Here is a 13,799-nt window from a genome sequence, read left to right as displayed (position 1 = left end):
TGCCTCGATGCCTTCATTACACATGCCCATACGCCCTAGTGGATGGTAGGGTATGAAATACCACATGTAGGGTTCATTCTAGCACCCGCCATATTTGATAACCCATGCAGTTCCTCTTCCCTGCCCGGGGTGTCGCTGTCTGCTGTGGTGTTTCTAGCACAGGTCTGGTTTGCATATCAGTGCTGATATACAGACCACACTGCTAGAAACACCACAGCAGACAGCAACACCCCGGGCAGGGAAGAGAAACTGCATGGGTTATCAAATATGGCGGGTGCTAGAATGAACACTACACATGTCGACCTGACTGTTGACGTCCCATTGTTGACCTATTTAATGTGTCAACCTAAGCCCTGTCTACCTTTAGTGGTCAACCTAATGTATGTCGACCTAGCAACCATATCCCTAAGGCACTCGGCATCCGGCTTCTTATCCATATGAAAAGGAGACTTATGGAAATTTTTGTGTGAGCGAAAACAACATCTTAAATAATCTAATTGTATTTTTCTTTTGCAGGCAGCGCTTGTCTCTGCTGAATCTCAGCCTGCCTTGTCCTCTGCTGCAGCTCAACCCAACACTACCTCTGCTGCAGCCGAGTCTACCCCTACTGTAAGTTCCACATTGTGATCTACAGTTTGATATGTAAAATATAGACTACGAATAGGGCTGTAGGTGTGCTTTATGCTTATCTCTTGTTTTCTCTGGATGGCTCGGGCAGAACAAGGTTTGCAAGTTTAACTACATGCAACAATAGGCAGCGATCCCGAAAAACCCAAACAAATAGTGGGACCCCCCACTTAAAAAAAATTGACATCCTACCCCACCTTTTCTAGGTCCCAATGATATAAAGCTTCCTCTCGCCTTCCCCCCAGCATGGCACATACAAAAGCCTCCTCTCCCCCACATGGCATATACCCTGAGCCGAGGGCCGATCCAAGACTTTTTGTGGTAAGCAAACATAGATTTGAGCGCCTCTCATTGTGGGTTGGGTGGGAAGTATCAATTGGCGCGCATAAAGCAAGAAACACGTATACTAGAAAAGGGATAGGGCCAAATGCACTAAGCTTCAAAAGTGAAGTACAGAGTGATAAACCACCAGCCAATCAGCTCCTACCGGCCATGTCACAGACAGGAGCTGATTGGTTGTTGATCACTCCCCATTTTATCACTTTTGAAGCTGTGCATCTGGCCCATAATCATAAAATGGGGACAATGCACATTTTAAGGCTAGTGGCAAAAATTTAGGGCATGGCTTTGTGGGGAAGGGGCGAGGCCACATATAAGTACCAATTCACATTACACCACACAATAGTGCCACTTATACACACTACACCAGCTAGAGCCACTTGGACACACTGCGCAAGGATTTTCTCCTTGCGAGCTTCAGTCTGAGTTCCCCCTGGCGGTCGCGCACGGCTTATAGGTGACGTAGCCAGCACGCTCTCACCTCTGCGGCCGCATAACAACATTACCTTCTGTCCAAGATACAATTAAGACAGCAGGCACGCCAATATGGGCAGAGCGCATCCCAGTGTACGCAGCCATAAACCTAAACTGAGTCCCTAGTGCTCAAAAGCGGGTAAAATACTCACTATAACGAGTATTTACGAACCCTGATGAAGCAGATGTATGAAGCAGTGATAAGGGAGGTGAAGTGAGCCAGAGGAGAAGTTGCCCATGTTAACCAATAAGCACTGAAGTAACCTCTATAATTTGCATAATATAAAATTATACAAAGCCGCTGCTTGGTTGCCATGGGCAACTTCTGCACTTGCTCACTTCTCCAGGCTTATCGCTGCTTTATACATCTACCCCACGGTGACCAATTAGTCAGTGGAAATATAGCATCTCTCCGATCGTGTGTAAATTGCCAAATCCTGTCACCTACTGTAACCTTCTGTCCCCCGTCCCCCCCCCCCTAGCTGTTTGTATTCACATTAATCATCCGCTTTGCAAGGACTTGTGTTTTATTGTAAGTGGATGCTTGCTTTCTGCTGTTATTTGTTAATGATAACATTGCTTGCAATGTAGAGAGGCATTACTGCTATGTAAATTACACTGGAGTTTATGGGAACACTCTTCACTTAGTACACTCCTGCATTAAGCTTGGAATGTACAAAAAAGAGAGGGTGGAGGGGAAAGGACTGGCAATCGCACAGGGAATTGAGTCTAATTAACAGCTGACCCCTCAATAAATATAGTGTTGTGAATTCACGTATCTGGCTGAGGGTGTGCTACCACGGGACATCAGTTTTATACTGAACATCAAAGACAGAAAGATATGTCACTATGCGGTGCACCAAAGAGGATTTATATTAAAATGTAACCTTTATTATAATTGGTTAAAAATAGCGAAATAAAAGGACACAAAACATGAAAATACACATAGACGCTTATTTAGAAAAGGATATAAATTACCCTTACAACGTGGGACCCCTTACTCCTTGTATATGATTAATACTGTAATAGGTTCCTATGATAAGTCTAGTTCTGGGTTAAGTGAAACAGATAATCTGATATGCGGCGGTATGGTGAGCTGATGGGACTTCACACAAGTCACTTTAGTCCCTTTCACATTGCTCACTGAGGGTGCATTAGGTGTACGGTCGGCGTACGCTTCGCTAATGAGCTTCATCAGGACCTGACGAAGCTCATTAGCGAAGCGTACGCCGACCGTACACTTCGTGGGCTACCCCAACTCCCCTACCCTTATTGAAATGTATTGATTTTGATCTGTCTAGTTTAAACGTATTAATACCTAGCGGTGCGTGTAGCTCGCAGCCCGTTGGCTGTGTTGTGCACCCTGCCAGTCGTGAGCGCGAGACCGCTGCCTCCGTGTCCTGCATTGTGAGACGGCGTGTCATTACCAGGCGCACCGTGCTCCGGGACACTCGGAGGTGAGCGGCAGCATTGGAACGCCGTTTAACGTGTGAGGGTTTTGCACAGAGAGCTGCTGTTACCCAAATACAGCAATCTCTGGTGCATACGCCACCCACAGTGGTGAAATTGATCACTTATCTATTCACCCTAACCGTGCGCCACCTAATGCACCCTCAGTGAGCCTAGTGCACTACTATTAGGGTCGCACCAGTACCCGCAAGATTCACCCTTTATGTGAAAGTGACTAAAGTGACTTGTGTGAAGTCCCATCAGCTCACCATACCGCCGCATATCAGATTATCTGTTTCACTTAACCCAGAACTAGACTGATCATAGGAACCTATTACAGTATTAATCATATACAAGGAGTAAGGGGTCCCACGTTGTAAGGGTAATTTATATCCTTTTTTAAATAAGCGTCTATGTGTATTTTCATGTTTTGTGTCCTTTTATTTCGCTATTTTTAACCAATAATAATAAAGGTTACATTTTAATATAAATCCTCTTTGGTGCACCGCATAGTGACATATCTTTCTGTCTTTGATGTTAAGCTTGGAATGTGCTTCTGGCAAGTCAAGGAAGAAGTTGATGCTGTTTCCTGCTTTTCACTGCGATGGTTTTCAGAGACTGGTCAGGATGTAATGCAGTGCGGAATGTCCCATTTTGAATAAAGAGACAATCATTTACAAGGCAAAACCATGCCTTGTAATTGATTGCCCCTTTAAAAAACAAAAAAAGGGTCTTGCATCCCTCCTGGACACCAGACTTGCACCTTATTACATCCAGCCCTTTATTAATAGAGTTTTTACTTGGTAATTATAGTTAATGCTGGGATGCTGTTATCCAGCATTTGGTAACATGTCTAATAAATAACATTGCCAGTACTAGACGAGAACAAATGAAATGCACATAGATCCAGTGTTGTACATTTACACTGGCCATGTATGTGCAACGAAGTTGTTGCACATACTTTTCACCTTCTACACTTGTGTAGCTAAGCCAGCTTTGTTATATTTTAGCCATTTCTAAGCATTTAAATCACGTGCACCATCTTTATTTGATTCAAACTGTCAAATACCTGTTTAATGGGTGGAGGAAAATCTGGGCAAATCCAGAGATTTAATTTAAACACTAAACATTTTTATTAAAATGAAATAAAATCCGCATAGATTTATTTTTTTCCCATTATGTGAAATTAGTTTTCATGGTAAGTACCAATATAATATCTTCAGGCTTAGTCTGCATATAAAAAATGATGTTTTGACTTAAAGCAACCTTTAATTGATCAGTGACTTTGGTTTTAATCTAGCGGCTGCGAATCCCTCGGCTTAATTGCAGATGCATGCTGTACTTATGGTACCTCTATACCTGCTGACTTGCGTTCAGTCCTATAGCGCTGTATGCGAAATCCAATAGTCCAGGGTGCGACTGAGGGGGGGTCACTGCTGGAGATTTTACACCATTGCAGAAGTAAATTGTGCATAATAGGAAATAACTCTTCTGAATCTATTTTAATAGTACATACTTTTTCATTTTTAGGTTTCACAGTTTACAGCCATTCTTCGAAGAAGTTCAAGGGTAAGTTAAACCACACAAATGTTGTTATATATGGGTTGGTCATGTTTGTCTCTGTGGTTTTTGTGTTGATTAGACAGGCTATAGCCATCATCGGGGAAAGTATGCATTTGCTGTAATGCAGGAGCATTGTCAGCCAGTCATTGTAGCAAACTTAAGCAGGTGATGGTTGCCAGTAGAACATCATCCTTCACTATTTATATTAAATTGATCCTTTCCCTGATTTTTGGCAAATGTTCTGCTTTAGTTTGCATAGTACTCTTGTAGTTGTACACAGCTGCTGCAAGCTGGAGAATATCATTTTGGCATCCTGCAATGTGCTGGACCCAGATCCAATACACTTCCTTATCTTTTCCGATTTATGGTTTCTGCTGATGCCAGCAAGGAGGTGGCTGACCTCACCTGAGAGGGAACAGAGATGGCTAGCAGCCATGATACTGAAACACTGTGGATCCAGCAGCTGTACTGAGTTGGTCTCTTGTTCTTGGTGTGAGGGCAGTCACTTTACCACTTGGCAATTACCACTGTCTTCATTATCTTTGTGAAAGGTTAATAATTGGCAGCTCCAGCACAAAGCTGATCTAATCAGCAGCGATTTCTATCGTCTGTCTGTGAACAATATCGCCTAATCACAATGCAAGCAATGTCACCTAGTGTTTCCACTCCATATCATTAACAATATACTCCTGCACATTGTTAATGACCCAATAGACAATTTAGCGCATCTGGCCCTAAGCACTTAATTTTTCAGCAAAAGTGATAAAATGGAAAGTGATAAACAACCAAACAATTAGCTCCTGAACTGACATTTTTTCAAACACTGACATGGCAGTTAGGAGCTGATTTGCTGGATCTTTAACCCTCCATTTTATCACTTTGGAGGCTTAGTGCATCTGTCCCCCTGCGCCTTACTAGTGTGAAGTGTGGTCCTGAGTCCACTTCCAGCACATCTTTCGGCACCCCTTTCTTAGATAGCACATCTGACTTCAGGCTGCTAGCGCCATGGCAGGAAAGCCAAGCAGATGACCCAACCTTAAAGGTTATGACACATTTAGGCCACCAGTGAATTATCCTTTAGTCCATGGGTCTTCAACCTGTGGCCCTCCAGATGTTGTGAAACTACATGTTCCAACATGCATTGCCACATTTTTTCCTATAAGAGCATGCCCAAAAACCTCAGGGCATGCTGGGACATGTAGTTCCACAACATCTGGAGGGCCACAGGTTGAAGACCTGTGCTTTAGTCCATTGGGACTTCCATACTGAAGTCAGTTCCTTTTCAATATTTTAAGGGATAATCCACTTTGAGCTTGGAAAAGTTTTTCATGGAACATTTTATACACGGCACGAACGTGAGCACACGAAAATGTGAGATCCAATTAGAAATGGCAATTCATAGTATTGGTGGCATGAGAAAGTGGGGAAACTATCCTGAACCCCAAAAAATGACAGCTGAGATAGCAGGACCATATAGACTGCTGTTTTATACAAGTTTGTTAAAACTTGGAATGAACATTTCTTCTTTCAAGATCATAAACTTCATTCCCACCAATGTAACACCGTCATGTACATGTCCCAGATCACTGACATTGTTAGAGAAATGCAACTCAAAATGCAAATGTCTTAAATGGTTAAATGGGAGGGACTTACCAGAGGTTCTACACCAACGTTGGCCCTCCAGATGTTGTGAAACAACACATCCCAGCATGCTTTGCAATAGTTTTAGCATTCTCTAATAGCAAAACTGTGGCAAAGCATGCTGGGATGTGTAGTTTCACAACATCTGGAGGGCCAACGTTGGACATGCCTATTCTACACTATCCTTTAAAGTAAAGGTGCTCCGTACCTGTTTACATGCACACAAATGCAAATTGTATTTAAAGAATCCGTGCATGTTAGGTATTGGATTGGCAAAGGTGATACACACAAGGGTGTGCACAGTTAACGGCCCCTGCTCCCATCTTTGTCCCCTGTGTATGCGCTTGCCAATGCTGGCATTGCGCTGCGTCCCTACCACCAAATTGCTGAGTACACACCGTATTATGTACCCGGCTTAAGAACCTGAAAAAAACTGTGGAAAGACCTACTAATTCTGTATCTATGGTGTGTACACACGGTGAGATTTTGTGGTCGATTTTGACTATATTATAGACAAAATCAAATCGAATGGACATTTAACAGTTTTCAGCCTATCCAGGTTCATACTTCTGTTTAGTATAAATCTAACAGTAAAATAGACTGGGCAGACAAGACTATATAGTCCAAATCGAATGCGTTTTGCTTGCTGTGTGATGTTGATCCGGATTGAATCGCAAGCAAAATCGCACCGTGTGAACACACCGTAACGTGAGTACTTATACATTGGCTACAATATTTGGCAACGTTTAGGTTTAACTTTTTATTTTATTTTTTTCAGCAATCTCTTCAGGTTTCACCAAACTCAGAAAAAGAGAATGCAGTACAGAAGTCCCAGGTTGTCACTAAAGGCGAAACCAACCAATGCACACCCTCCAAAATAGACATCCTGTCTCCCATCCCGCTGAACATCCCTCAGTCGCCTACCTTCGATGACAGAGAAAAAGTCATGTCTCAGAAAGTGCGTCGCTCCTACAGCCGATTAGAAATGTCATTGAATGGAAGCTCTCTTCTATACAGTCCCACCAGAAATAAGGATTCATCGGATACTTCCACACCACAGGTCCTCCCAAAAACAGGCCGGAAGACACTATTTGGGTTTGATAACCTTCTTCACTCCGAAGCACAAGAAGAAATATGGACAGTGAAAAATGTGGAGACTAGCCATACAAATAATGAAAGCACAAGTGGCAAAACAATAAAACTCTCTGTGGAGGAGCCGGATCATAATATTCCTGGGGTGACCCTGGTCAAACAGAAGCGGAGGAAACCTAAACAAGTACAAATTAAGGTAAGAATACTTATTACACGTTATTTATTAGGAAAAGCGGGAACTTTGGTGATAACAACATTTATATAAAGGGAGGTGGGCGTAAAAAAAATAAAATGGCCGTGCCAGTGTGCGTATATCCATAATTACTTCGCATTTTCTGTAGTGTTCATATGTATAGAACGTCTACTCCATATAAATCCACCTATTGGATAGAAGCCATAATATATTGTCCGCTGGCGGAATAGCATTGCAGGGATGGAGAATGGGGGGAGGCAGCACTCATTGGGACTTTAATGGTTGCTGGTAAATCTGAAGTTCCCATGCTGCTGTCACAGCGCACTATACCCAAGTATATTCAGTGTCCCTATAAGACGCAAACCTCCAGCTTTGTTACAGACTGAGGATACCACACCCCTTACACCAGGGCTTAATTACAGACTGAGGATACCACACCCCTTACACCAGGGCTTAACACATCTTTCTAAAACCTAGAAGCCAGGCTGTAGTCCCCAACCAAAATATACCGACTTCTATACACCACCTCACATGCTCTTTCATTGCCCCTCAGACAGTGAAAAGGGGTGGGGGGGGGGAAGGGGGACTATTGAATCACCTTCTGACGGGTGTGTGAGGCATTTGTATTTTTTCTTCTAAAGAGTTTTGGTGTGTACACATGGGCCAATTTTGGGAGGTTCCAGCTTTGGCTGTCAGGGAAAGTATCTTGGAACGAGAGAGACTGTATTGCACAGTCTATACCTACTTTCGACTCCGATGCCCTGCATTGGGATCGGATGCGGGCAAACATGGTTCATTTGCACTAACTTGTTATTGATTTTGACACTATAGTTACAATCGATAGCCCAAATCGCACTGTGTGTTCATAACTTATAATGCCCATAAATGCCTTTATTCTCAAGAGCTTGTCATAACAGTCAAGCCTAGTGGCTTATTCTATCAGTATTGCAAGAATGAGCTGCAAATATGTTGTGGGCAGAGACAACCCCACACATTACCCATTGGGCAGTACGGATGGTGTAATGGTTAGCATTACTGCCTCACAGTGCTGAATACTGTACTTGCGTGGGTTTCCTCCGGTACTCCGTTTTCCTCGCACAATCCAAAAATATACTGGTAGGCTAATTGGCTCCCAACAAATTAACCCTAGAATGTCTGTGTGTGTGCGCGGACATGTGGTAGGGAATATAGAATGTAAGCTCCACTGGGGCAGGGACTGATGTGAATGTTCAAATATTCTCTGTAAAGCGCTGCAGAATATGTGTGCGCTATATAAGAAACTGTTAATAAATAATAAATTACCCTAAATCAGACCTGTCCAAACTGTGGCCTTCCAGCTGTTGTGAAACTACACATCCCAGCATGCCTTGCCATAGTTTTAGCATTCCCTAATAGTAAAACTGTGGCAAGGCATGATGGCACTTGTAGTTTCACAACAGCTGGAGGGTCATAGTTTGGACATGCCTGCCCTAAATGAAAGATTTTTTATCCGTTTTCCTTTTCAAAACAATCATTTTAGGATTATACCTATGATTTTCTAATAAAATAAGCACTTAGTGCAAACTGAAAATGTGTTGTAGTGTATATGGGTAGACCAGTAAGGCACAGTACACTTTTCCTGCTGCCACAGCCCCAGACTTTAATGCTTTATTGCTTTCAGCAGCTGGAGAATGGTTTTTTTTTGTTTTGTTTTTTTATTGAAATATAAGTTTGCACAATATTTTACGGGGAAAGCGAATAGTGGTGAAGATCTGAATGACCCTTTCCCTTAAGTTTCTGTTGCTTGTAATGTATATATTATTGCACGGGGTCAACAGATAATATCTGTTAACAATCGTGCATCATAGTGTACTCCTTTTTTAAACCAGGTTAACTCTGTGCTGTTAAGCTTGATATACAGTGGATGAATGTAAATTTGTTCTGACATCCAAACGAGCCCCCATCTGCCCGGATTGCCCATTTCCGTACACACTGGAGCAATGCTAATGAAGGATTGAACGTTCACTTTCCTGGCCTCCATTAACATGCACGGTGTCCCTAGTGATTTGATGTGCAGCGCATCACCCTTATATAGTCCCATGGAAGCGTATCGCCTATACACAGTGATGTAGGTGATCTGCCGGCCCAATCTGTACCCAACAGAAATGCTAGTAAGCTACTGTAATGTTCATTGCAGATACATCATCTTCTAGTTTTTCTTCAAACAGCCTTTGCCGTAAAGTGAGAGAACCATTAAACCTCAAAATAACATTTCAGCCATGAAAATAAAGATTGTTCAGGATAATGGAACATTCCACTGCAGGTCTGTTAAACTGTACCTGTGGCTTTTAAGTCGGTGACCTCATGGAATTTACTACATGTCATAAAGCTAGTACTACACGCTATGTATGACAACATTGGCATTGCCCGTCTATGAATAACCAAATGCACACTGTAGGTTAATGTACATCTGAGCAGTACAGGCAGCCACAGGATGGCAACAATCCCTCATTGTGTGCATGTAGATTTTTCAAAAGGGTTAAGTCCCTTCATAGGGCCTCCGATAGATCAAGCCAAAAGCAGGACAGACACCATCCTCCCTGACTATACAGAAATGTACCCCTAATCAGATTGTAAGTTAAGCTGAAACCAGAGCATTAAAGGGGCCTACACATGTAGCGACCCTGCTGAGTGTTTTGAGCCATGGTAAATCACTCAGCACACATCTGTGTCAGCGCTGTGTGCTGAGCGATCTTTCAGGGCCAGTGCATGACGAACGGGGCCAAGCATCGCTATTGTTATACCCCTAAACATGGAGCGATGTAGGGGCATTGCTACGTGTGTAGGCCCTCTAAGGGGGGTATTCAATCGCCGGCGACCATCTCCTTACAGGGGAGATGGTCTCTGGGCCCTATTCAATGCTGTCTTCCCCGACCGCATTGAGCAGGGTTTCTCAGCGGAACGAGGCCGACTTCATTAGCTGTCTGGCTCGTTCTGCCGAGAACAGCCCGGAAGTGACGAGCTGCAGGCTGCAGTTCGCCTCTTCCCGGCTGCAACTCGCGGCCACGCCCCCTCTCGCTCCCCAGCAGGCGGGACATTGAATCCCGCCTGCATGTTCTGTCGAGCTGACCAAGAACGGGACAGGGTCACGGCGGTCGAGCAAGCTTGACCGCCGTGACCTAAACATTGAATACCCCCCCTTAGTGTTGGACAAGAAATAGCATGAAGTTACTGATATAGTCTTCTATCCCACTAATGCACAGGTTCTCATAGTCGGTCCTCAGGACCCCACACAGTGCATGCTTTTCAGGTCTTCGCACAGAATCAAGTAAAATAATTTAAAATGTGTCAGTCCATAAAGAGGGTACCTGTTTGGTGACCTGAAAAATGTGAACTGTGTGGGGTCCAGATGACAGAGTTTGAGAACCACTACACTAGTGGAATCGAGTTGTCGGTGAACTAAAAGATACAATTAAAAATAAATTTGATTCATGTGTTCGAAACCTTGACCAACCATGTATAAATGCATGTTTTTGGAATATAAAAAAATGCAAAAGCACTTTTCAGAGAAACACACATGCGGACAAAAAGAGGGATTAAGAGTTAGCACTTCAGATGCCACTGACATTAAACATTTTGAATAATTACTAGGGTTTTTTCTTTTAGTAGAATTTTTTTTTCAAGAAGTCACAGCATAATAATAATAATAATAATAATAAAAATATTTGGTTTAAACCAGCGATAGTTGCGACGGGGCGCGGTACACTTAGATGTAGCCATGTTGACCTTCATGCGGTCAACCAAATGACCCCCATACCCATCTTCTGCTTGTACAATGGTAATCCATACATGTAATATGTTACCTAACACCTCACACTGTAAGTCACTGCTTTACAACCATTGTACTGCCAAGTAAAACGAGTTGACAAAAAACTAGGCTACGTTTTTATTTCTCTTTTTGTCCTTCCTCAGAAATGCGACCTGGACGATTGGGCGGCGACCATGAATGCAGAGTTTGAAGAGGCAGAAAAATTTGATCTTCTAGTGGAGTGACCAACCTGTGGACTAAACCACCCAAGAATGGCTACTTGTATATAGACTTACTGTCCTGCTCCTTCTATTGCTGTCACCTTTTTATGTATTTTATACTAAGTAGTGTCTGGTTGTTTTTATGTACAATATGTAATCATTCTCTCCCATTTTGGGGTAAAAAAAAAAAGTTCTAGCCGAAAGCTATATTAATAAGGTCATATCTTGTGAAATGAATTATTATCGGGTTATTTGAGAATAGAGTTTATTAAATGTTTAATGTTAAAGATTTGTTACTGGTCTTTATAAAGGAGACAACATGCAAGGGAAGTCATCCAAGCAAAAGTTAGGCAGTTGGACAAGAAATGTTTTCCTTTTTGTTCTTATTATGTGTCTCATGCTGGAGGAGGGGGTATATTGTATTTTAGGCTTCTATAATGTAGGGAAGTGTTGGTTAGCAGTGTCCCAGCAGCAGGAGTGACTGTCCGCCATCTGTGACCAGCTTATATGCTTTTCAATGAGGATAGTAAATCCGTGCTATGAAATTTTACTTTATTATATAAAAGTCTGTCAACTATTTTTTTTAATCTCCTATATCGTATTGTTTGTGTTTTTGCTCATTGTATGAGCTGCCAGACGTTTGACCCTGACACGTAGAAGCGGCTGATGGCAAGAAGTATAGCTATTTAGTTGCCTATAACTCAGCAAACGGTATGGGAATGTTTACATATATAGAGATGTGTCCCACTACATTGATGCGAATGCAGCGCGACATGCCACACTCCTTCGCATCACTGATGGGTTCTATTGAATGGGAGGTGGACACATTTACTTAAGTGGTATAACGGGAGCATGAAAATGGCCGCTCTCTGCTATGTCATAATATCCTTGCATTGCAACAAGGAGGCATCTGTATGTGAGTGATGTTATCAGCAGGTCTTTCCTAGAAGGCAATTGTCAGTGTGTAATAAAATGGTCTAATTAGAATATAGGGGTTTATTCTAGTTCATTCTTTCTGACAAAATCCTTCTTAGATGGACAAAACCATGTGCACTGCAGGGGGGGCAGATGTAACATGTGCAGAGAGAATTAGATTTGGGTGAGTTATTTTGTTTCTGTGCAGGGAAAATACTGACTGCATTATTTTACACTGCAATATAAATCTCACTCTGAAGAAAAACCCCACCCAAATCTAATTCTCTCTGCACATGTTACATCTGCCCCACCTGCAGTGCACATGGTTTTGTCCATCTAAGAAGGATTTTGTCAGAAAGAATGAACTAGAATAACCCCCATAGTATTCTACCGTACTGCATCCATGTGAACACATACTAAAGCCATTTCATGGTACTACAGTGTGTATAGTACTAGAATACACGTGGTGCAGAATATATACATAGGGGTCTGTCAGCGAGGGGGGGGGCTTTATATGGCGAGTATCAATCAATAGCTTCCTATTTTATATTCAGCGTTGCTACACACTTTTGTTTGTGTGCCTTCAAAGTACCATCTGCTTGCCTGGTACAGATTGTTTTTGCAATTGACAATGTTAGAACAAACTGAAGTTTATTGATTTAGTTGCTGAGACATAATGCTAGATCTGTGTTTTTGTAGCTGAGAGACCTATAATAATATGAAATCAAATGTCAATCATCTCTGGTAAATCACATTGAGGATAAATGTCAGTGTTGTGAGCATAAATTGATAAGTTATTTATGTAACCAGTGATGCTTGAAGTTGTCAGCCCGTTCTTTTGAATGGATGCGTAAGACAAAACAGCAATTCCCAAATCCTAAGTGAGCCCTGCCGGGGAGCTGCCGATGTCCTCAGGGGGAATTAGGTCCGACTTGTCCTTAGGACAAGTCTACTATCAACACTGCTCTTAACTCAGGTCTCATGATTGAAGATCTGTACATGTTCCTTTTCACACAACTACAGTCTCTACAGCCATATACCAAACCTATGAGTGTTCCTTGTGACACCAGGCTGAGGTCTGGGCAAGGTGGTGGTTGGTGGGAATGGAGCGCACTCTCACCTATTTGCTCTATCCCTGCTGGGCTGCTGTTTTCCACCTATTATAACAAAAGGTAGAAATGTAGGTGCTTTTTTGGGGGGGAATTATTTAAGGTTTCTCATGTTTAAATGAAAATATGTTCTTATGCAATTCTGTCATTTAAGCATGAAAATGATTAAAAATGTACATTTTATGGTGATAAAGAAACGATTGTTTCAATCACAAGGTTCCTTGATGCCATGGAGTGATCTGATTAATATGCTGGCAAAACACCGCAGAGGCACAGACCCTTTTCTTGATGTATTTTTCTGTCCACCGTTCAGTGCAAAATAAATCTATTCCTAATACTGTAACAATTATTTATATATTGCTCCTTGAGTCCTATTTTCTTAAATAGGA

The 13,799-nt window shown here is 42.3% G+C and overlaps 1 protein-coding gene across 1 annotated transcript in view; it reads left to right on the top strand.

Annotated features, from left to right (window-relative positions):
- Positions 1–13,799, top strand: part of CDCA5 (cell division cycle associated 5) — a 21,795-nt gene extending 7,996 nt beyond the window's left edge. Inside the window, exons 4-7 of the mRNA XM_083165169.1 lie at positions 517–609; positions 4,420–4,458; positions 6,872–7,381; positions 11,330–13,799. Coding sequence (XP_083021295.1) covers positions 517–609; positions 4,420–4,458; positions 6,872–7,381; positions 11,330–11,410 — 723 coding nt within the window. The 3' untranslated portion in view covers positions 11,411–13,799. The remainder of the gene's footprint in view (positions 1–516; positions 610–4,419; positions 4,459–6,871; positions 7,382–11,329) is intronic.

Source organism: Crinia signifera, chromosome 11 (genome assembly GCF_055691185.1).
Source record: "Crinia signifera chromosome 11, ASM5569118v1, whole genome shotgun sequence".
NCBI classification, from domain to species: Eukaryota; Metazoa; Chordata; class Amphibia; order Anura; family Myobatrachidae; genus Crinia; species Crinia signifera.
Note: the sequence above shows the minus strand (reverse complement) of the source record. Positions and strands in the feature narration are given on the sequence as shown.